This window comes from Myxine glutinosa, chromosome 1 (assembly GCF_964187855.1).
Source record: "Myxine glutinosa chromosome 1, kmMyxGlut1.1, whole genome shotgun sequence".
Taxonomy (NCBI): domain Eukaryota; kingdom Metazoa; phylum Chordata; class Myxini; order Myxiniformes; family Myxinidae; genus Myxine; species Myxine glutinosa.
The window spans coordinates 261,620,240-261,645,618 of NC_136261.1; the positions used below are offsets into that span (position 1 = coordinate 261,620,240).

At 45.4% G+C, this 25,379-nt stretch overlaps 1 protein-coding gene across 4 annotated transcripts in view; it reads right to left on the bottom strand.

The window, feature by feature from the left end:
• NHEJ1 (non-homologous end joining factor 1) overlaps positions 1 to 25,379 on the bottom strand; it is an 84,435-nt gene that overhangs the window by 52,048 nt on the left and 7,008 nt on the right. For 3 of the 4 annotated variants that reach the window (XM_078786323.1, XM_068130799.2, XM_078786317.1), the window contains exons 3-5: positions 18,599 to 18,850; positions 17,765 to 17,903; positions 17,350 to 17,408 (exon numbers count right to left, since the gene is read on the bottom strand). In XM_078786323.1, coding sequence (XP_078642449.1) covers positions 17,350 to 17,408; positions 17,765 to 17,903; positions 18,599 to 18,850 — 450 coding nt within the window. The remainder of the gene's footprint in view (positions 1 to 17,349; positions 17,409 to 17,764; positions 17,904 to 18,598; positions 18,851 to 25,379) is intronic. The other variant, XM_078786332.1, reaches the window with a different exon arrangement.

A 25,379-nucleotide genomic window follows, 5' to 3' on the forward strand; every position in this document is an offset into this window, starting at 1 on the left:
GTGTCCTCAATGTCAGACAAAACGGTCACGGATGGTCACTTGAACCTTCAATGGTCACTTCATAGCACAGCTGTTGAACAGCCGTTTTGACTGTCAGTGATTAGCCAAGGGGTACGGGATGATTTTTATGAGCTGCACGTGATGTCTTGATATTGGCTTTAAAAAGGCCAGTGCAAAATGGGCATTTCAATCAACATGCCACGATTGTCAAGAGATCAACGGCAGCGTGCCCTGGGCATGCTGCAAGGCGGACTGAGCTACCGCCAGAAGACCATACAGAGGCCCCGTGATGACGGCTGCCCATCGCCGCAACCAACAGAGATGGTGCCAGCAGCATCAGCGGTGGACCTTGGCGCAGTGGAACGAGGTCGCTTTCAGCGATGAGTCAAGGTTCTGTGTGGACAGTCCTGATGGGCGTGAGCGTGTCTGGAGAAGAACTGGCGAGCGATATGCCGATTGTTGCGTGCGTCACGCCAACAGGTGGGGTGGCCCAAGTGTGATGGTGTGGGCCGCCATATCAGGCCGGTACAGGACGTCACTGGTGGTTGTGGAAGGGAATCTTAATGCCCAGCGGTATGTGGATAACATCCTGCGACCTCATCTGCTGCCATTCCTGCTAGATCACCCAGAACTGAGAACCTTTCAGCATGACAACGCTCGTCCCCATGCTGCTCGCTTTACCACTGCATTTCTCCAAGGCGAGAACATCAACACCATGCAGTGGCCTGCACTCTCCCCTGACCTGAATCCCATAGAGCACCTGTGGGATGAGCTTGGGAGACGCGTAGTTGGCAGGGCCAGGACACGGGCAGAGCTGCTTCAGACATTGAGGACTGAGTGGGACAGAATCCAGCAGCAATCCATCCAAAGACTGGTAGGCAGTATACGCCGACGATGCACTGCCTGTATCCAAAACAATGGTGGCCACACACGCTATTGAAAGGGGACTGACATTGCACCCTGTGCTGTTCTGTACTGCAGAACAAACTGATGAGATGGTGTATCTTGGTCAAAAACTTGACATGTCATCAATAAAATGCCAATGTTTCAATTAGCAATTGTTGGTTTGTTTTATTTTGAACTGTTACAATTTTATTACATTTCAAACAAGTGGTAAGTTTCTGTAAGTTTCAAACAAGCTGCTGGCACCATCTCTGTCGGTTGCGGTGATGGGCAGCCGTCATCACGGGGCCTCTGTATGGTCTTCTGGCAGTCCGACCATAGTCATGCAGTCATCTTCGTGCAGTATCATTGGAGATCCGTGGGTTTGCACGCCCCGGAGTTTCTGCCGCAGTGCGGGATGCTGGACGGAATCGATCCCGCAGGTGACTTCGGACCATCTGCCTGTCCTGCCTTGCAGTGGTGACTCTTGGCCTCCCTGATCGAGGTCTGTCATCTGCAGAGTTGTGGAGGGTGTCTCTGTCCACCAGGGCCGATATCGTCTGGTGTGAACAGCCAAGGCGACGTGCCACCTCACGGTAGCTCAGTCCGCCTTGCAGCATGCCCAGGGCACACTGCCGTTGATCCCTTGACAATCGCGGCATGTTGATTGAAATGCCCATTTTGCACTGGCCTTTTTAAAGCCAATATCAAGACATCACGTGCAGCTCATTAAAATCATCCCGTACCCCTTGGCTAATCACTGACAGTCAAAACGGCTGTTCAACAGCTGTGCTATGAAGTCACCATTGAAGGTTCAAGTGACCATCCGTGACCGTTTTGTCTGACAGTGAGGACACTATTGTCCACAAATAAGTTCACACATTTACTACACGCAGTGTTATTGTTGATATTTAAAGGTTTCAAAGGTGGTAAGTTTCTTTTGCGTTTCAGTATATATATATATATATATATATATATATATATATATATATATATATATATATACATACATATTGTTGCGAATATGGAATTTGGCCTCCATATCCGCTTGTAAATATTCCCCTATTTTCTCCAATACTCCCCAACTTTCCCCAATCCCCCATTCCCTAGTCCCATTGCATGTAAACAACAATCAGTAGAGCCGACCTTCCCCTTATTCCCCCATTAAATGTCGTGCCCAGGTCCACCGCACCACACGTAGACAACTTTCGGACATCTTCCTAGTTATTCTTAATCTATGTCAGTTAAGGCCTCGTTTCCATTAATTATGACTCTTCGTTGCACCAGAATGTGATTATATGGCATCAGTAGTGAGTTTAGGACCTTTCCCATACCTCCTCCCATCTTCTTCCCCAAACAACAACAATAACAACAACTACAACAACAATTACAACTACAACTACGACTACAACAACAGAGGGGCAGGGAGTGTGCGTCCTCACACCGGCTCGGTTACCCGCCATGACCATGCGCTCCACGGCGTTACCCCGAAGGGGCTGGCTGTCAGCTCCTCGTCAGGGGCGGAGCCAGTAACCCCCCCACGCACCCAATGAGAAGCAACGTGCCGATTCCATCTGGGGCGGAGCTAACGAGCCGAGGGCGTGTCACTCCCCGCCGGATATACGCGGCCCCGCGCCGGATGTGACGTCAGATGCGCCTCAGCTTGGAGAGAGAAGCCACCGCCACCCCCAGCGCGACGATACCTCCCCGCATCTTTGGACCGGACCGGACCGTACTGTACCCTGCCCCGAGCCCAGGAGGACCTGGAGCCATCGATCCTGCCTTTCCTAGCCATCAAACCCCCGTGTGAGTCAGCCGTTGTCCCGTTTGTCTGTCGTCTGTCCGGGGTTAATATAAGAGTGTGTCTAAGTGCCTGTCTTCCTGTAATATACCTCTAGCCCCTGTAATCTAACCTTTTCCGTACGAATATACTTGAGAATCGAAACATTGGTGTCGTATTGTGTTATTGTAATCCAGCCGGGTGTCTTCTTTTTCTTATTGAGCCAGCATCGCGCGACTAGTCAACGTTCGGGCACAATCGGGTAACTTGTGCAGACGTGGTCATACCATAAAACCGCTCGGTAAATAACATCCAAGCCACGTCTGTAACAATTGGTTGTCAGGAGTTGGATTCGAACCTGGGACTAAATTTATTTAGCCCAAATTTTGGACACCAATTGTGTTAGTACGGTAACAATTGGTGTCGAGGAGTGGAATTCGAACCCGGGACTAAATTTATTAGGCCCAAATTGGTAACAAGTAGAATCGATTCGGAGCGCGTTTCCCGCGCGAAATTATAACGGCGAAATTTGAATTTGTTTTACGAAAATAAAATAAAAAACCGAATTTTGAAAGTCGCGCTATGGCGGGTCAAGACGGCTGGGGTCCGGTAGGGGAGAGTGAGGCAGGGTCGGTCCAGGACCAAATTGAGGGACATGAGGGACATGAGGAGAGCGAAACAGCTGGGGTAGCAGGTGCACAAAATGGCGCTCTCGCGCACGATGCTTCGGGCGCGCAAAAAGGCGCCTCGCTGGTCACCGTGCCCGCGACCGAAGTAGCGCCGCTGGGAAGATTGGAACTTTTTTTTATACAAATGACGGCCCTTATGGAAAAGAATAGTGAGCGATTGGAAAACCAAATGGGGGTAATGGGGAACCGGATGGATGCTCAGAGTGAGCAAATGAGGGTTGATAGTGAGCGATTGGAGGGCCAAATGGGGGTAATGAGGGACGAAGCGAGGGGTACCAGCGAGGGGTTAGACAATAATTTTAAGGGATTAGACGAGAAATTTGGGAAATTGGACAATAGATTAGGGGAAATACAGGAGGGGTTAACGGGGGTAGAAAACAGAATGGCCGCTCAAGAGAATCAAATGGAAGGGATGCAAAAAGGGTTAGAGGGGTTAGAAAACACCATGGAAGGCAAATTGAGGGACATGAGGGACCAAGCGGAAAGGGAAGTTAACCAAATGGGGCAGCAGATAGAGGGGGTCAGAATGGGGGTAGAAACCAAACTGGATGCTCACAGGGAGGAAATGGAGCAGATGAGGGTGGCATCTGGGCAGGAGATGCAAGTGATGGGAGAGCAGATCAGAAGAGGAGTGAGTGAGGAGGTCGGAGGAGTGCGCGAGGAGGTGAGGCACTGTAAGGAGCACATGGAGAAGGAGGTGAGAAAGGGGACTGTAAAGTTACAAGGGGGCATAGAGGTCCTGACGCAGGAGGTGGAACAGCTGACGGAGGGACAAAAAGGACTAACGGAGCAGGTTCAAAGGAACACTGCGGTATTAGGAGGGTTGAAAGCGACACAAAACGACATAAAAAACGACTTGATAGCGACAAAGAGGGAATGTCAGATGGTACGTGAGGGACTGACAACGAGGTTGGACGAGGTGATAGAGGTAATGGAGACGAAGGACCGGCAGGTGAGGACGCACCTGGAAACGGTCAAGGTAGCCTTGGAGGACGAGCTTGAGGAGACGTACCGGGGAATAAAAGAGGTGAAGCACAAATTAGAAGAAGTGGAAGAAGGGATGAGCGAAATTAAGAAGCGACGGAGAGGGGATAAGAAAGAGATAAAAGAGGAGATAAAAGAATTGGTCCAAAGTCTGTGTTTGGATCGTGATGATGTGCTCATTAACCGGATGAGGGATTCGCAGGTGATGGAGGAGAAGCGAAGAGGAAGAGGACCCGGTGTAAGTGGTGACCAATATGGTCGTGCGTATGATGCGCCAGGGGATTTAAAAAGCTTGGGGATTGGTTTGGATCCGGGTGTTCGTGAAAGGCCGTTGGTGAGGTGTGTGACAGGTCTGGTGTGCGAAAGAGGAGGTGTGCGAGAAAGTCCGACTCTGGGGTGTGTGAGGAAAAAGTGTGTGCCAAGGAGTGAGGGTGTTGGCGAGAATGAGTCGGTCGTAGCGTGTGTGCGAGGGAGCACATGGAAGCGCGGTGTGGTGAGTGTTACAGAGGGTGTAACGGGAGAGTGTGCGCGAGAAAGGTGTGTGATGGACAGGTACATGGGGAAAGAGTGCGCTGTCAAAGGCAAGGAAGAATGCACACCTGTGGTGAGTGTTACAGAGGGTGTGACGGGAGAGTGTGCGCGAGGAAGGTGTGTGACGGACAGGTGCATGGGGAAAGAGTGCGCTGTCAAAGGCAAGGAAGAATGCGCACCTGTGGTGAGTGTTACAGAGGGTGTAACTGGAGAGTGTGCGCGAGAAAGGTGTGTGACGGACAGGTGCATGGGGAAAGAGTGCGCTGTCAGAAGAAAGGAAGAGTGTCCACCTGTGGTGAGTGTTACAGAGGGTGTAACGGGAGAGTGTGCGCGAGAAAGGTGTGTGACGGACAGGTGCATGAGGAAAGAGTGCGCTGTCAAGAGTAAGGGTGAGTGCGCTGTCAGGAATGGAGGTGAAAGTAGTGAGAGTGACATGGAGCGTGAGTTAGTTGTGACAGGTGAGCGAGGATGTACACCTGGGATGGAAGGATGCACACCTGGAATGGTAGAGCGTGAGTGGGAATGCACGCTGGAGTTGGTGGTGAGGCACGTGGTAGGGTGTGCGAATGAGGGCACACCTGTGATTGTCACAGAGGAGGTGACCGAGGAGGGGGTGCGAAGCGGTGTATTGGTGAGGTGTGCGAGCAACGAATGTGTGCCACAGTGTTCGGTGGTCAGGTGTGTGACCAAGGCTGTGAGTGGAATGAGGGTACCTGGGTGTGTAAGGAAAGGTACGAGGAGCATGGGCACGGCGGGATGTGTGAGCAAGGAACGGGCTGCGGGGTGTAAGCGTCCAGGTGAAGCATCGACGTTAGACGGGGTAGAGTTTAGAACGACTTACAGCCGAATCGGGCCCTCGGTGCGTGCCGGGCTTCGCGTGCCGCGAGAACCAGCGGGGATCCGAGCCACGGCGGGTTCGAAAGGACCGCCGTGCGCGATCCACGCTGGGCCTCGCGTGGGACGGCCGCGTCCGTGCTCCACTAGGCGGAGCTGGCAGCCCGATAGGAAGGGTCGTTATGGCGACCACGTTTTGTTGAGACGTGCCGGCAGGTCGAGATCGGGACATTGGATGGCTCCACGCCGAGGTGGTGCGTGGGATCTCGGCCCGGGTAAGCCCCCGTCCCTGCACCGAGTGCCGGACGCATCCAGCCGCTGGCACAAAACAACCAGCATCCATTGCTTGGCTTTAAGAAGCCGGGCTTTGGACAGGGATTGGCGCACCGAGAGGTATTAGTGAGTCGACTGGGTGATGAGGTTAGTGTTTTGGACCCAAAATTAGAGAAAAACAAAATTTGACGATTGGCAAGGGATTGGCAGTAGTGATTGGCAGATGATGGGTAGTGATTGGCAAATTTTTAATTTGTTGAAATTTGATGTGCAAAATTGGTAGTGAGAGACCCCCGATGTGGTGGGATGGCATCCCTGCCACCCTTCCCCTGAGGGGGGGCAAATGAGCAATAGCTTATGGGGTGTATGGCAGTGAAAACTAGCCCGGGTGGGTTAGGTTATATTGTAGGGATCTAGAGAAGATGACATTAGGTGACGTTAAGTTTAGTTAGTGACTGATACCTGTAGTGGGGACGCAGGTAGATTAGTATGGATGATAATGACGAGGGAGCGCAATAGTTTAAAGGGACGACTGGGAAGCGCAAGTTTCAGAAGGGAGTAGTTAGCTGAGATGATGCCGTGTGTGTGTGAGAATTGAACAGGTGTGATTGCACAGGTGTGCAACTGGACAGGTGTGTGGAGCAGTGTATGAGTAGTGAGTGTGTGGATCAGCGCGAATGCGCTTGGGCAGAGAAGGGTGCAGGTGGCACCAGGTGTGAGAGCACAGGTGTGCAAATACAGGTGTGTGGAGAGAGTTGGAGTAAGTGGTACGGAGTGGTGTGCATGGTGTGAAGGTGTGAATGGGGGAAGAGTGGACCCCCATCACGGATACCCGGGGCGGGTAGTGTAAGTGTTAGGTAGAGGGTGCAGGTAAATTGTGGTTGGATATTGGCATTTGTGGTGCGGTGGCAGAATGGTGTTGTGGATGGGTGCATTAGTGTTGTGGAAATGGCTGGGCGTGTAGCCTGTTAGTGTGTGTAGTTGGTTGGGCACTCCACCACTGTGAGGATGTCGGCCAGGTGAGGCCGCAGGTGGGCTCTGGGAGCCGGTAGTTGTGAGTGGGTGCCTGAGGATCCCGGGTGTGGATCGGGCAGCCCAGTGCCAGAGAGGGCACGGAGTGGGGAGAGCGCCAGAGGGCCTTCCCCAGGTAGATAGGTTAGGGTAAGGAGCAGGTAAGCTCGGAGGCAACTGCAGTGGTGGAGGGGTGCAGGTGGGTAGACCCACTGGGAGAGGTACACGCCACAGCCCAGAAATTGTACGAGGGCACCGGGAGATGAATCGGGGGAGTGAGACCCCAAATTGAAGAGCACCACAGTTTGGCCAATGGGAATTGGTTTTTAGAACCCATAGTGTAAGAGGGCCAATGGTTTGGCCGGAGGAAGACCCCGGGTAGTGTAAAGTTGTTAAAGTCATTTAGGAAATAGTTAGGATTGAAGAACCTGTCGCACCATACGCAGCCACTTACCTGTGGTGATGATGATGACTCCACACCTGTGTTTTCTTTGTTCTGTGTGCAGGAAATGAGATTGCTGTGGATTTGTGAGACGCATCACGACGTGGATGAGACATTGGGGTGATTCCATCTCTCCCTCCCTAGGAGGGACTGATGATGAATTGGTAATGGCAAATTTTGATGAGAGTTGAAAATGGCAAATTTGATTGGTTAGGAGGGAGAGAAGACGAATTTGGTTTATGGGAGGAACGGGGAAGACAGTAGGGATGTTTGTTGAGTTGTAAAGTAGATGTTTATGGGTAGTGTTGTGTTGTGTGGATACAGTAAGGGGTAAGGGAGGGGCCATGTAGGTTACCTGGTGGGGGGGGGGGGCGTACAATAGGAACGTACCTGTCTCACCTGGTTCCCATGTGCCCCCAGTGTGCATCACCTTACATTGCGTGCACTTTTGCGCCCTTACCACCTTACTCACTTGTCTGCTTCTTTTGTCTCCCACCTCCGAGGATCTGGCTTTGGGGTAGAGAGAGAGGAGAGAGAGGTGCTGGCTGCGCAGTTGTGGGCCTGCACTTTCGCTGTTTGCTGCCGGGATCGATACACCATATGGACCGCAATGTTTGTGGCCACCCACAATGGACCGCAGTTCGTTTGCGGCCAAGCACCACCCGGGGATGGACCTATGGGTCAACGTGGCACCTATGCCATACAGGTGAACCACTTTTAGTTGACACCAAGTGCACCACAAGAAGAGCAAGAGACACCTGCAGGGTTAGGGGTTGTCGAATTTATTTTTATTCCAATGAACAATGGTGACTGCACCGATTGGTGGTGGGGTGGTGCTTTTGATGCTGGGATGGGGTGCTCTGCACGTTATTAAAGGCCGTCGGCCACAGAGCACTCGTGGGTTGGTGTGTCGATGCTGGCAAGCGCGCTCTCTCTATGCATAACATCTGCATGTGTTCCTCCAAAAACAGGTCCTGGATCGTAGTGTAAATAGCAGCGTAGTCTTGTAAATAATGCTCCCTACCGGCTGTATGTTTAGTTTGAGGATTCTTTCCGGATTCGGTTATCCTGTGGGTGTGTTTCTGTGAGGAGAAGGGTGCAACGTCGCAGGGGGACATATTTACTCATTTGTGAATATCTGTAAAACTGTCGCACTCAGGGTAGAGTTAATAGTAGAGGGAACTACATTGCGTGCCACACTAAAGTAGGTAAAAATTTATCGGGTCGGGACGCCCCGAGGGTAGAGAAGGGTGCAATGTTGCGAATATGGAATTTGGCCTCCATATCCGCTTGTAAATATTCCCCTATTTTCTCCAATACTCCCCAACTTTCCCCAATCCCCCATTCCCTAGTCCCATTGCATGTAAACAACAATCAGTAGAGCCGACCTTCCCCTTATTCCCCCATTAAATGTCGTGCCCAGGTCCACCGCACCACACGTAGACAACTTTCGGACATCTTCCTAGTTATTCTTAATCTATGTCAGTTAAGGCCTCGTTTCCATTAATTATGACTCTTCGTTGCACCAGAATGTGATTATATGGCATCAGTAGTGAGTTTAGGACCTTTCCCATACCTCCTCCCATCTTCTTCCCCAAACAACAACAATAACAACAACTACAACAACAATTACAACTACAACTACGACTACAACAACAGAGGGGCGGGGAGTGTGCGTCCTCACACCGGCTCGGTTACCCGCCATGACCATGCGCTCCACGGCGTTACCCCGAAGGGGCTGGCTGTCAGCTCCTCGTCAGGGGCGGAGCCAGTAACCCCCCCACGCACCCAATGAGAAGCAACGTGCCGATTCCATCTGGGGCGGAGCTAACGAGCCGAGGGCGTGTCACTCCCCGCCGGATATACGCGGCCCCGCGCCGGATGTGACGTCAGATGCGCCTCAGCTTGGAGAGAGAAGCCACCGCCACCCCCAGCGCGACGATACCTCCCCGCATCTTTGGACCGGACCGGACCGTACTGTACCCTGCCCCGAGCCCAGGAGGACCTGGAGCCATCGATCCTGCCTTTCCTAGCCATCAAACCCCCGTGTGAGTCAGCCGTTGTCCCGTTTGTCTGTCGTCTGTCCGGGGTTAATATAAGAGTGTGTCTAAGTGCCTGTCTTCCTGTAATATACCTCTAGCCCCTGTAATCTAACCTTTTCCGTATGAATATACTTGAGAATCGAAACATTGGTGTCGTATTGTGTTATTGTAATCCAGCCGGGTGTCTTCTTTTTCTTATTGAGCCAGCATCGCGCGACTAGTCAACGTTCGGGCACAATCGGGTAACTTGTGCAGACGTGGTCATACCATAAAACCGCTCGGTAAATAACATCCAAGCCACGTCTGTAACAATATATATATATACATACATATATATATACAGTCACGTGAAAAAGTAAGTACACCCCATGTAAAGTTTTGACTTTTTCAACATATTTCAACATACAGCTATTTGATCTTCATTTCAACAATATTGATAGATAAAGGTGATATAATATAACAAATATCATGAAACATTTACATTTTGTAGTCCATTGTATAATTTAAATAAACATAAATGCAAATTTCTCATGTGGAAAAAGTAAGTACACCCCTACATTTATCACTCCTTCAAATACCTAAAATTAGAATCAGGTGCACCAGCTCAGGTGCAAATGATTAGAACATCGTTAGAGAGGTTCTTGAAGGAACCTGTCGTATTTAAACCTCAGACATTTGGTTTGGTTTGCTCTTTGTTGTTGAAGTGTGCGGTGTCACCATGCCTAGATCAAAAGAGCTCTCTGAGGACTTCAGAAAGAAGGTTATAGATGCCTACGAGTCTGGGAAGGGATTTAAAAAGATCTCCAAACAATTTGAAATCAATCATTCGACTGTCCGGAAGATCATCTACAAGTGGAGAAGATTCCAAACAACTGCCAACTTGTTCAGGCCAGGCCGCCCCAGCAAGTTCAGCCCGAGAGCAGACCTCAAGATGCTGAAAGAGTCTCTAAGAACCCCAGAATGTTATCACGGGACCTACAGGTAGCTCTTGCCACTGTTGATGTCAAAGTGCACGAGTCTACCATTATAAAGAGGCTGCACAAATTTGATCTACATGGGAGGTGTGCCAGGAGGAAACCTTTGCTGTCCAGAAAGAACATCAGGGCATGACGAAAGTTTGCCAATGAACACCTAGGCAAAGACCAGCACTTCTGGAACAATGTGCTCTGGCCAGGTGAATCAAGGGTAGAGCTATTTGGCCACAGTACCAGAAGACATGTTTGGCGAAATCCAAAGACAGCATTTGACCACAAGAACCTGATACCAACTGTAAAGCATGGTAGTGGAAATATTATGGTTTGGAGCAGCTTTGCTGCATCAGGGCCTGGGCAGCTCACCATCACAGAATCTACTGTGATTTCTTCATTGTACCAGAGGGTGCTTGAGGATAATGTGAGGCCATCTGTCGGAAAGTTGAAGCTCAACCGAAGGTGGACGTTGCATTTTGACAATGACCCGAAACATACCAGTAAATCCACCAAGGAATTGCTAAAAAAGAAAGAAATGGAGGGCTCTGGAATGGCCAAGTCAAAGCCCGGATCGAAATCCCATCGAGATGTTGTGGGGGGAATTGAAACGAGCTGTGCATGCAAGAAACCCCTCAAACATCGCACAGCTGAAAGAATTCTGCATGGAGGAGTGGGAAAAAATTTCTCCCAGTCGATGTCAGAGATTGGGAGGCAGTTATAAGAAACGCCTACTTGAGGTTATTTCTGCCAAAGGGGGCAATACCACCTATTAGAGCCAAGGGTGTACTTACTTTTTCCACATGCGAAATTTGCATTTATGTTTATTTAAATTATGCAATAGACTACAAAATGTAAATGTTTCATGATATTTGTTATATTATATCACCTTTATCTATCAATATTGTTGAAATGAAGATCAAATAGCTGTATGTTGAAATATGTTGAAAAAGTCAAAACTTTACATGGGGTGTACTTACTTTTTCACGTGACTGTATATATACATAATAATTAGTGGGATGTTGACGCGTTATCAACGGAGGTCCGTGGTTCGAGCCCCGCATTGCGTCAGAATTTCTTCACACTTAGCCCCTCGCAGGAATTTGATTCCTGTTTATAAAATTATATTTTTAAATGTTTTTTTTTTTTGCGCATCAATGGGCCAACAAAGAGAGATGGGCTGACTGGTTTACTTTATATCCTAAAATTCCTGTGGATGCTTTTGTGTATCTACATTTTCATTGTGAACATCTTAAAAACTACTATAACTCAGAAGCATATTTCTGAATGGCATGCACATCAGTAAGAAAAAATGAGCAAGGAAAGGTGAAGGAAAAGCAATGTTAAAAGGTGCAAAATAATTAGCAAAAGGCTTCATTCTTTTCCACAAGAAGGAAACAATGAAAATCTTCACATCCTCAATATTTTCGACTTGTACATTACTCTTTAGTTGTTTGCTTGTAAAGTAAAGAATACAGACAACTTCATAAACAGTAGTAATAAGGCACTGCAGGTTTGCACGAGAGGAATGCTGAACTTGACCAGGTGACCAAAATGTGTTTCATATGAAAAAAAAAACCTGACATGTTATTGAACCTCAAAAGTAACACAAAATCTAAGCAAACAACCAATTAAATTTTACAAGCACAGAATACTGAAGAGTCTCAAACACGGCCGTATTCCGTGTAAAATCAGCTAAAAACTCGCTCTGCGGAGCTGCAGCTGTGGATCCAGATCTAATGGACAACTCGTAGCAGCAGGAGGGAACTAGGCCATGTTAAGGAAGCCAAATTAGGTCCGAACTTCACCTCCTGGGCCGCATGGGGATGGCCATTCCAATTATCTTGGTGCGAATACGAACTCACCCTTAGATAGCCTGTCGCCATGCCCGACAGCAAAAGCAACCCGATGCAGAGATTAGAGTGAAGATTACAGGCCCTCTTCGGCGACAACTCAGCCTCCAGGGGCAGATAAATTTTCCGAACAAATGCAGCTCTCCTTCAGGCATTTCTCAACCCCTTAGATCCGGATGTAACAAATACTTTATTTCGGAAAAATAACACGACGATGGCATTTATCATGTGAAAAATAATTAATTTGTGCCGTCTGCGATGGGCACAAAATGTCATCACAAAAGGCAAGAACCAGTACAGATGGTGGACTGGAATGATAAATCATAAGCAGATAGTCTCCCGAGCTGTCTCGTCCTATTCCGTCCACCTAGTGCTTCACATGCCGGGTGTTGCATTATGCAGTGCACGTGTGAGCAGAAGGGACAGCTGGCTTGTGGACAAGATTAAGCCAGCTGTCCATTCTGCTCGCACTTGCTTGTGAATGTTAAGCACATCATGGTACCGTTGAAAAAATTTATGCCACTGTGCGACAAATTATACACAATCCTTGCCATAATCAATTGGGGACAGGGCTTCAACGACTTATTTGCACTTCGACTGACAATGCAACCAACAGATGAAATCGTCATCGGATCCCAGTTAGTCGGGTTCACTGTGTTTTTTCGTTCAAAATTTTTGAAGATTAGCAAAACTATACATTTTTGGAATATTCAGAGCATGGAGAATCCGAAAATTAATGTTGGCATTTGTGTAGACACCTTTGCGAAAATGACACTCAGGACAGTGATGAAGATCTGTAAAAGCATATTCCTGAATGGTATAGACCTCGTAGATCCTGTGTATAGGACTTATAGTTCAATCTGATACTAACAAGGCTGCTTTCTTGCTTTATAAACCCATACCTATAACTTCAAAGGACTTGCAATATCATGTATTATGTAATGCAGTTATATCACAAATATAAAGACAATGGTTTTCAATTACCTTTGTTTGTTGCTTTTCTATAACCCTGAGCACTATTTTGAGGCCTTCATTGGATTCCTTGACCCAGAAAACATAGGATTAGCATATTTCATTAAGTTTCTAGGTTGACTAGAAGCCGAGATTGCGCAAAATATGTATTTTATGGCGGCCATTTTGAAAATCCAAATTCTGTATCTGTGCAAATGCCAACATTGATTTTCGGATTCTCCATGCTCTGTTGATTCCAAAAATGTACAGGTTTGCTAATCCCAAAATTTTGAACGAAATTATATTTGTTAACATAGTGAACCTGACTAAATTAAACATGCGTTCGCCACACAGTTAGTGAAATAGGGTAGAGCAACTATGTGGAAGGAACCTAACAATACAGAAAACAAATGTTTTCTTTTTTTCTTCTACTGTCTTTCCTGCACCATTGGCAGTGAACCCTGCATGAGACAGTCATTCGGCCTTTGATCGTGCAGCAGCAGATCAAAGAGACAACCAGAGGACCTCAGTACACCTGCTTAAAATGTACCACTTGAGATGAAACACACAGTTGAAAGATAAAACTGCTATTGGTGAATTCATGTAAATAACTTGAGATCCAAAAAAAGAAGGAAAGAAACATATATATGTAGCTTCAGTCTGCTTTGAATCGACCTGGGTTAATCCCGCAAAGTGTTTCATTGCCCCCGTAAGTACGTGGTGATCTTGCGTCTCGGACAGCTTTCGTGTCGACGACGGTATTTGTTTGTGGGTTTTATTTTTTTTTCGAGTTCAGAATCCGGTCCCCGTCCGGGCCACAAATGCGGTCCCCGTTCACCATTATTGGATAGAATTACATCGTGACGGGAATAGAAAGATATACAGCCGTGGATATCGATGGCACTGCCTCCATCGGTATATGCACAATCCTTGCTAAAAATAAAAGTGAATAAGCATTTTCAAAGAGTTAGTGACGATGCTGTACAGCTCAGACAGACTTGCGCATTCACAACAGCACCCATCAATTGCTTAAATACTCGTGCTCAAGACTCATCCTCTTCTCTCTCATATCTTTTTTCCTCTCATATAATGTATAATGGTATTAGAGGAGATTGTTGAACTATTCCATAAAGGACACGAGAGATGACTTTATGAAGTTTACGTGACATCTTGGGGTAAGAGTTAAGATTTCAACGCCAGGACGAGGTTCATAAGCACGTTACATCTTCTTCCTCCAAATGGCACTACTTGTGATTCAGTTCCTTTCCCTCCTCATTTCCTCTCCTCCTTTGCCTTCTATTCTCCATCAATCCCTTTCGACATATATCTCCCCTTTTCCTTCCCTCTCCTATCTCCCTTCCCATCTTTAGCTGTCTAATTGTAGCATTTTGATATAGTCTTTAGTTCCACTCCAGCAATACCTCATAATCATCACCACCAAGCTTTTTGATCGGAGTTACACACATCAAAGACCTTTCTTCCGACATCATATCACCTTCCCATTTTGTTGCCTCCTTATAGCATCTACAAGATTTATCATCTGAAGTTCATGAACAAAAAACTGGTGAGTGGTAAATGACTGAATAGGTCACGAAGAGGAAGCATCGGGGCAAGCTCGGTGACACGTGAATAAAAGGGTCACGAAACAAAGTTTACAAACGTTGCTGGTGGACATGACTTTCTCCTCCACCACCGCCTGTCACCACCTCTCAAAGAATTCCGCGTGTTTGCATTTTCCTTTCCTAACCTCCCTCACCTTTGGATTATCACGCTCCGCCACAAGCCATGTCTGCACAGAACCAAAAATAAATACGCTTATATTAGGCGAGCGAGAGGCAGGGAGCTGGACAGAACCCACACTTTGTGATCCAGGGACATACTGTGCAACTCCGAACTTTATCTTAGTCGTCCATGTTAAAGGAGCATCGGGAGTTGTTTGTGCAAGGAACATAATGATATTAATGGAGAGATTTCATCATTTCCCAATCAAGGGATAACAAATTCAAAACGCTTTCCATCACATCTAACCTAGCCAAATGTGAAGTTAGCAAGATGTCCGTAAGGAAAGAAACAAAAGTGAATTTCAGCCTCGAGTCTTCCAGGAGTCTCACAATTGTGTTGAATCATTCTCATTTCCATATAATCAACATCTATTTGATTTATCTCTTTTCAGTTTTGGCAAAAACATTTACCTCTTTTCAGTTTCAAAGTTTTGACAGTTGTAGGGTGAGGATTGAACAAGCACCGACAACACATTCACCTTTTCATGAGACCCTCTCACAGTCATCACAATCAGCACACGTGCACACAATCACTCATCCATACTTAAGCTACCTACCAGTCATGCCAATATCCATGGACCTCTGCCCCAAATGCTTTAGGTACCTATCTAACTCAAATTTAAACTTATTTACTGTTTCTGCTGCCACAATCTTTCCATGCATTAACTAGAATGGCACTCAGTAGAGAGCATACCTCCGCCAGGTGAACAGTTTACGTTTTGTATCCGAGAGTAAACCAGAAAATCACAATACAGAATCACATTTAATCAAAATCATCCGTCCACCACCTTTTGAGGTATCCTGCTTTATATAGTTTTGGCCCTATCTCCCAATGGTGAAGAATCACTTAAAAAATTAAATAATTTTCATATCCGAATCCATATTCAGATCTTCACCAAAATCGAATCGATTCTTCCTTGTCAGACACCCAACCGGTCCACCAAGTTTCGTACAAATCCGTCTACAACTTTTTGAGACATCCTGCTATGTATCGTTTTTGGCCCGATCTCCCAATGGTGAAGAATCACTTTTAAATTAAATTAATTTTAGTGAAGAATTAAATTGTTGAATGAATGAAATAATGAATGAATGAAAATAAGTTGAATAATATAAATAATGAATGAAATGAATATGAATGATCGTTTTAACGCCATTTTCCCTGCTAGAGCGGGGGATAGCCTTGCGGGCCCCATGACAATCATGGTTCCCTGTTTGAGGCAATGTTTTTATGGCCGGATGCCCTTCCTGACGCCAACCCTTGGTCACGCTCTTACGATGCGCAGGGATACGGTGTACCTATTCTAAATCGGTGTACACACCGGGATCATTCATCCCAGCAAGCTGGTACTCAATTTGCCGACCTCGGAAGGATGACAGGCTGAGTCAACCTCCCTGGCGTTAATTCAGCGATCGACGGGGATTCGAACCCAGGACCCTAAGATCCCAAGCCGGCACCCTAACCGCTAAGCCAACACCAGGGTTGGAATAATGAAATAATGAATGAACGAAAATAAGTTGAAGAATAAAAAATTCGAGTAGCCGGATCCGAATCCGGATCTTCACCAAAACCTAATCATTTCGTCCTTGTCGCATGCACTACCTCTCTGCCAAATTTCGTATGAATCCGTCCACAACATTTTGAAATATCTTGTTCACAAACAAACGGACAAACAGCCAGACAGCCAGACAGACAGGGGTGAAAACATAACCTCCATCCACCTTTGGTGGCAGAGGTAACTACCTTCTGAGTGAAAGACCCCTCCCTTAGTACAGTTATACCTCTCCTCTTGTATACTCTAAGGCTTGTGGCCACTGGTCGTGCATCTGATCATTCTGCTGAAAAAAAATCTTCCGCACTTATTTTGTCTATACCCTTCATTGAATTAAACATCTCTATTTGATATCCCCTCACGTCCTCCTTTCTATAAAGGTACAGATTTTTGTTATACAAAGATGCAAAGTGAAAATGTTCTAGTCATTCTCACTTTTTCATATCTAGAACGGTAGCAGTTTCCTTTTAATAACAACAATGCAACACTAACGTCATAGTCACTCTGTAGTTCTAAAAACCAAAAAAGCAAAGATAAAATGTTGTAAAAAAAAGGTCTCAGTTGTTATGTAAAAGCAAGCAGGTGCGTAGCAGATTGGGTTGCTGGAATTTTAAGGAAGCTCCACAGCCATGCGCATTGTAAGGAAGCAGAGGAAAGGCTTGCAGATTTTTATTTAAATGTACGAGTAAGAAACGTGCAACGTTTGGTACCGATATCGTTTCATTAATGGTTATTATCAATCATACGACATCCAAGAGAGGAGCTGTTACACATGCCTCACCTTCGCAAGGAACTCTGTGTTGAACGTGCTGCCATTGAAGACTTCGGTCTGCAGAGACTCTAAAGGAAGGCAGAGAGGTCACTCAGTTACTCATGATGAGCAAATTCTACAACCGCCACTGCATGTTCAGCATCTCTTAAGACATCCTACAATTTTTTTTCTCCCTCTTCATGTTTTCTTATCCCCCACTATACATAACCCAGCTATATCCCACCCTAACAATTGGCAGTTTCAGATTATAGCCATTCTGTTTCAGTGCTTATGCTTATTATAGCGATTACCCTGGCATTTTAAAACCCAGCACGTAGGGAGGGCACTTTCATTGCTGGCAATCTCTGAGCCTAAGCAGAGACACATACTCGTGCAGAGAAGATGTTGTGTCGAGAGCAGGGTGTGAGGATGCATGAGCTCTTACTGCGGTCGAGTGTAGCACCATTTTCACGATATTCTGCGATCTCGGCGTCTTTCTGTGCAAGTCTCATGCGCAACTCTTGGGTCTCACGACATAGTAGGAGAAGCATTACAAGGGCTGGACGAAGAAGGTGCTTCGAGACCTGAAGGCACACGTATCAAATGCTAAGATTTCGTCCACGGTAAGAGCTGAAATCACGTACACACAGGATCACAACACCAAATATGACCGAAGTAGATGGCGAAGAACAGTACGGGCATGGTGCAGCGGGTCTCGGCTGACGCTTACAAAAATCACTTGTGGGATTTGATGCAAGTCTCGTCAGATTTTGTTGAGATATCATGAGACGTTTCTTTGGAAGGGAAAACAAATCGTGTTGCACTTGCATATTTCTTGCACTGTTGCAAATCACACCAATGGCTTCACAAGCAGCAGCTCTCATCGTCCTAGCAATTCAACATTGTGCATTTGGCAAAATGTGGAGAAAGGGGAGGTCTTAGAAACCCAAACGATATCCAAATAAATTAAAATAAATTACTTTCCTGGTGCAGGAATAGTAGGGGTTATAAAAATCATGTAGGACCTCAATTATGTGTTACATTTCTCACAGGGATTTGATTTTTTTTGAAAGACAATGCCTTCTGTTCTCTGTCTATGTGTCAGTTTGGTATAAATGGATTGATGTGGAATATAGAGATGCCATTTTTGTGCATTTAAACTTAAGTCACAGCAAAATATTACTCCATGGGCTAGTCGTTCCGAATATTTTTTTCTTTAGCACTGAATTTCAGCTATGATGTACAAAGGGTGTCAAGGAATCTACGAAAGGTTTCTGACCAGTGCCGGGTCAGTTGGAAAGCAGGCAAACTCCCAGTGGAAGGGCATATCCGAAAGTCGATTCTCCAAGCTCAAATGCAGTGACTGCTCGTGTTGGCGGAAGAGGACGATAGGGTTCGTGCCCTTGGTGTCATCGGGTTCAGAACAGCCCCTTGACATTGCATCATGATCACCAGCAGTAATCATTTGAAGGGTGCCCTTGAGGTGATCACAGATACGGGACACAGGGGCTCGAAGCTTGCGGTTTTGTTCCTGCCAGTTGAGAGAGAGAGAGAGGAGAGGTTGGAGAGAAAGGGGGGAGCGGAAAGGAAGTGTTAGAAAGGGAGTGGTTGTCTGCAGAAGCTTGGCTCTATGAGCGATGCAGCTGGTGTTATTCATCAGGGGGACATCAAATTTCCAGTGTACTGTACGACGAACATAGACACCATTTTCGGAAAATCTGCCATGCCATCACTCACTAACTCCCCAAATGTTCTGCGGTTGTTCTTGTCAAGATCAAAGAGGAGGCTGCCAGCAAGATGTCGTCCTCAATTAACAATACACAGCAGTCATTCGAGATGCGCAGAAAATCCCCTTCGTCGCGAAGAGAACAGAAGCCAGTGGAGCAAAATCATATGGATCCTTTTCATCACAGCCGCATAATTTGCTTTCACACATTGCCCAGTGGGAGAGTTCAAGAGCCGTACAACTAGTCACTTGCCAAACAGAAACATTCACACATATGCCTGTAGGAAATATGCAGCTTGTTCAAACCACTTTTTATATCTGCTGTGTTGTATGGCCATAAAAAGATAATGTAACAAACTTTGCTGTGACGAATGCCCAACTGAATGTCTTGATATAATGCATGTGACAAAGGTGGGGGGAGGTGGAGAGGAGAGGAGGAGACTTGTGCTTGGATAGCCTGGTTGATGTACTTATATGATTAACTTCGAGGATTGTGTGCTGCATTGTGCAGGATGGCTGAACAAAAAGACAGTAGTGCAAATTACAGTGATATATTCAGTATTTTTAGTTGCAGGAGGTCTAAATGAAAAATTGCCGGATGAGGATCCCACCACTACAGACCCCGGGGTCAGGGGCCCCTGATGCCGTAGGCTCCTAGATGGTCTCTCCTGCATTCTCAGCCACTTCTGACCATAAAATGACTGAATTATTCAAACATTTTGGTACTTTATCATCTGATTTTTTTTAAATCAAACTTTGTTTGACCAACATTTTAATTAATAACATTTTAATCTTGGAATAGGACATGAAAACAAAGAAAAGAATGCAAAAATGGACTATGGCATTCCAGAAACTGCAGTTTTTTGCCCATTTGTAAATTTGTTATGGTCTGTGTACATGTATGTTTTGCCTTTGAACTTCACTTTTATTAAATAGTTCATAATTGAAATGAAGGTTTATTGCTTTTGATGTCATTCATTAGCTAAGCTATCCATTATTCCTAATAGCATTACTCCTTAGCTAGCGTTCGTGTACTCCGGATAATTTAAATAGTTTAGTCTCCCTGCACACCGAACAGGGGCAGCATGCCAATCGTGTTCTGAACACAGTCTAAAACCACACCAGTCATAAAAATAAAAAAATTCACAACTTAACCCTAATCAGGGATACTTGACGAAAACGATTGAAATTTAGTAGGCAAATGGACATGCTCACTTTAGGGAGTAATTGTTTTAAAAGAAATAAAAACATTTTAAATAAATATCATGTTATATATCGCTTTTCACCCGATCCCTCAATGGTGAAGAATCACTTTAAAATTAAATAACTCTCGTATCCGGATCCATATTCAGATCTTCACCAAAATCTAATCTATTCGTCATTTTCACACACACAACCTGTCCACCAAGTTTCGTCCAAATTCGTCCAAAACTTTTTGAGATATCCTGCGATATGGAAGTTTTGGCCCTATCTCCCAATGGTGAAGAATCGCTTAAAAAATTATACTAGCCGGATCCATATCCGGATCTTCACCAACATCTAATCATTTCGTCCGTGTCACATACACAACCTCTGTCAAATTACGTCCAAATCCGTCCACAACTTTTTGAGATATCTTGTTCACAGACAGACAGACAAACAAATAAGTAATACTCGTATGTCGTGCAAAGCATGATACTTGCGAAATCCCTAAAATAAGTTGTTGGCCTATGATGACCTCAAAAATAATTGGTGGTTGAATTCAGTGATGTGGTATGCAAATCCTCTTAAAATTTCAAGTCAATCGGATGAGCATTGAACATTATATAAACTTGGCCTATGTTGACCTTTTGACCTATGTTGACCTCAAAAATAGTTGGGGGTTGAATTCAGTGACCAGATATGCAAATCCTCTTCAAATTTAAAGTGAATCAGATGAAAATTGAGGATTTTTGAAACTTGGCCTATGTTGACCTCAAAAATACTTGGTGGTTGAATTCAGTGACCAGATAAGCAAGTCCTCTTCTAATTTCAAGTTAATCGGATAAAACTTGAGGATTTTAGAAATTTGGCCTACCTATGTTGACCTTTTGGCCTATGTTGACCTTCTGACCTATGTTTACCTCAAAATACTTGGTTGTTGAATTCAGTGACAAGATATGCAAATCCTCTTCAAATTTCAATTTCAAGAAAATTGAGGATTTTAGAAATTCGACAAAGTTGGTGACCTTTGGCATGTTGACCTATTGACCTTTTGCCCCCAAAAACAATAGGCTTCTTGCTGATGACCAACCTACCATTTGGTGAAGTTTCGTGAAGATCTGTTGAAAATTTAAACCTGGAGGCGAGTGAAAGTCAGACAGACAAACAAACAAACAGACAGACAAACAGACAAATAGACAAACAGACAAACAGAATAACGCAGAAGACCAACCAATATAATTGAACAATCTTCGCTTTTCGCACGTTACAAACAAACAGGGGTGAAAACATAACCTCCATCCACCTTTGGTGGTGGAGGTAAAAATGCAAAAGGATGCAGGGATGTTACTCCCAAAAAGTATGAAAACAAGGTGGGAATTATCACAATAAATAATCGTGTGAAACCATCTCTATATCTTTCTTTGAATAATGGTTGCCCCCAAAGTTATATCGAAAACGAAAACACACACACACACACACACACACACACACACACACACAGCCTTTTGACCTTTCGACCTAAAAAAAATTAATATGGTTGTCGGACCACAAACTCTACCATTTGGCGAAGTTTGGTGAAGATCGGTTTAAAATTGTGACCTGTAGGCAAGTACAGGGTCCGGCTGGGAGGTGTGACGACTTTCAGAAAACTGGTACACAGTTATTTTTAGTCGAATTTCAATTTTTATTTTTTTTAAAGACTACATATATAATGCCATTTAATACACTGTAACAAAGACATTTAAAAAATGTAATTCATGTTTGAATTGGGTATAACAATGCAAGTGGGGGGTCTAGCGCATGCGTGATGGCTGTTGGTTACTTGTTGTTAGGTGCCATTTCAGTAGCCATGGAGCTGTGGACGATTGAACATCGCGTCTTTGTTGTTGAGACGTTTATTCAAACGGGTAGTTCGGTGGTGCTTACACAGCACAGATTTCGTGCTCACTTCAATTGTTGGTCGACGTGGCGCCGTTCCGTCTCGAAACACAATATTGAAGTGGGTAAAAAAACTTCAGGACAACTGGATCTGTGAGGCTGGGAGCAGTTCGGGGAGGTGATCGAACCGTTAGGACCCCGGAAAACATCGAAAGGGTTCGACAAGCTGTGGAGGCCAGCCCTCGTCGGTCAGCGGTACGGCACGCTCGCGCTCTACGGATGTCAGACAGATCAGTTCGTCGAATTTTGCACTTGGACCTTCATTATCACGCGTACAAAATCATGTTGGTTCAAGAACTGCAGCAGAATGATTTCGTACGGCGGTTTACGTTCGCAGAAAGAATGCTGGAACTGCTGAGGGATGCTGCTGTGCTGAGAAATGCTGGAACCTTTCCGCGCGTCTGCAAGAATGCTTGGACAAGAACAGCCACCATTTAGATGATGTCATTTTTCAAACATGAATTACATTTTTAAAATGTCTTTGTTACAGTGTATTACATGGCATTATATATGTAGTCTTTAAAAAAAAAAATATTGAAATTCGACTAAAAATAACTGTGTACGAGTTTTCTGAAAATCGTCACACCTCCCTGACGGACCCTGTATAAGTGAGCGGACAGACAAACAAACACACACACACAAACCAGAGTGATCAACATACTTGAATTTTTTTTTTTTTTTGCCAAGTAACAAACAGAGGTGAAAACGTAACCTCTGTCCACCTTAGGTGGCAGAGGTAATAAAACAGTAAAAACATCCTGTACTTGTGTCTTTGTCACAGTTCTCATGGAAGACAAAAGCGGTCCATGAGGTTGACTTCACGGGATCGTCCCTCGACGACAGCATGAGAAATTACGGCGAATCTCAGAACGTCCGTGCCTATTTGGTGAAGGCTTCTGAATGGACAAATTGACCTTTGGGAATCGTCGCAATAATAAGAGCGAAGTCCATGGCACACAATCGCTAATCCCCAAACTTCCCACCAAAAGCAAAGTTAAAAGTTGGCAAGTAGTTCCAGGAAAGACCCAATATCAAATTTTTGAATTAAAAATATTTTCTCTTTTGACCCCTGTGACCCCAAGTTCCCACTCCCTGGGGCATGAACATGGGATCAAATTCCCAAAACATCGTTACATATTACATGTGTTAGTTGAGAGAGTTTAGAGCTGTTGCATAATGATACGATGCACGTTTTCACGTGGTGTACATAGTGATGTGGCGCATAAGGCTGACAGCATGGCCTGGGCCCTCGAGGTACTCACACTTGCCTCAAAGCTGTCCAGCCTGGGATTGAATCCCAACCTAGCTATAAACTGTCACCCCGGTGTTTCACAGGCGGGGTGATTCATCAATGTGTGTTGCTGTGTATCGGACGGACTTTAAACGAGATGTTCCATCTGCCAGCATTAGTTGGTGGATGTTAAAGATCCCATGGTGTCCTTTGTGAAGAGTAGGGGATCTGTCACCAGCAAAATGAACAAATTACAAATTCCTGCCCTAACCTTAGTGGAACGTCAGGCCTGGTCAGCTGGTTCGTCATAAAATAATTTGGCTAAGCTTTCCCCATGCCATGCCATAGTGTGGAATACTGGTTCAACTTCTGAAGATTACAGGTATATAACACAAAGGATGTGGATAACATATAATGTCCAAATCCAGAAAGCGCATCGCACTCTTCCATCCAGGATTTCAAGACAGTTATTCAACACCATGCCAGGTAATCTCTCATCCACAACCATAATCTTTTCTATGCATATTAATCCTCCCCAAGCCCACATCTTTCCTGGTTCCAGTTTACCTGGACTTCCCAAACATCCCTCCCACACCTCTCCACCCAAATTCATTGTATTTAATGTATTTTTTTGGTTTTGCTTTGCTTCCTCTCTAGTTTTGCCTTAGTTACGTATTACCTCCCCAAACCTCAGAGTCCGGAGCAGGAACACGGCAGAAAGATTTGTATTTTGGAGTGTTCTAATAAACCATGATAAAACCACATCAATGCAATTGTAGAACAAAACAAGTAATTGTATTCACACCAATGCACTCACATACACAATAATAACACTATTAAAGAAAGTAGAATGAAAATGTCACTTGCATCAAAGGAACAATACATATGATGGTACCATCATTCCCCAATGCTCTCAAAGCAAGGAACTCACGGTACGCCAAACGTGAGTGGGATGTAACATTCCCCAAAATCCGTGCACTAATCCCCATGCTGGTTGGAGATTGAGGTCGTGCAGAACGGCAAAACAACAGGCAGGTATTGGCGTGACTGTGGATGAGGAGTTACGAGGTGAGAGGTCGATATGGGAATTGAGCCGATAGGTAAACCAACGGCAATCAACACGATGAGGTCGATATGGAAATCCCAACGGCAAAACAAGATGCACCAAGCGGACAGCCTCTTCTTCGTCGAGAACAAAATGGCGTATAGGCCCGTAATAGAGGCGTTTGATTTCTCCGATGACACACTTGGTGATAAAACCTAAGACGCAGGTTTATTTGCACTCGCAATATATGACGATGTCACAAACAATCCCTTTCACGGGAAACCTCAACTCATTCGCGACCGATATAAAAAAAGTCCGCTTGCAGCCTCGACGCGATTCACGCCTGTATCTCTCTCCTGGCCATTCTTCTCCTCCTCCTCCTCCTCCTCCTCCTCCTTCCGGTTCTTTGCCGCGTTTTTCTTTTTCCTCCACAGACATTTCTTTTTACCTTTTACAAACGTTATCTCCATTTCACACAAAAATCTTAACAATATTACCTGAAACTAAAAAAATCCGACAAGTACATAATAACAACAAAGGTGGAAGTGACGGATCTGTAACACCTTCCTCTTCTGTAACTGAGAGTTTACGGTTGTATCCATATTGTTCACACCCTGTGTCCTCCTCCCCTTGCTCTCATTCTTCTGATTCCTCCAAGTCTCCCACCATCATGGCCCGCTCCCCTGCTATTTCCCCACCCCTCCCGACACCTGTCCGCCCACACGCTTTCCACTGTTCTTTCCATCCTATTACATTCCAGCGTGTTCTGTTTTCTATCTCCTCCATGAGCCTCGATTCTGCATACAAAAAAATAACACTTTTACATTTTATGATGTATGAAAGGTTTATGACTGCTCATCATACTGATTTACTGTAAATAAAAAAAATTGACACCAATGCCTCTGATTTCTGAAGACAAACTTAAAACACAGATTCTT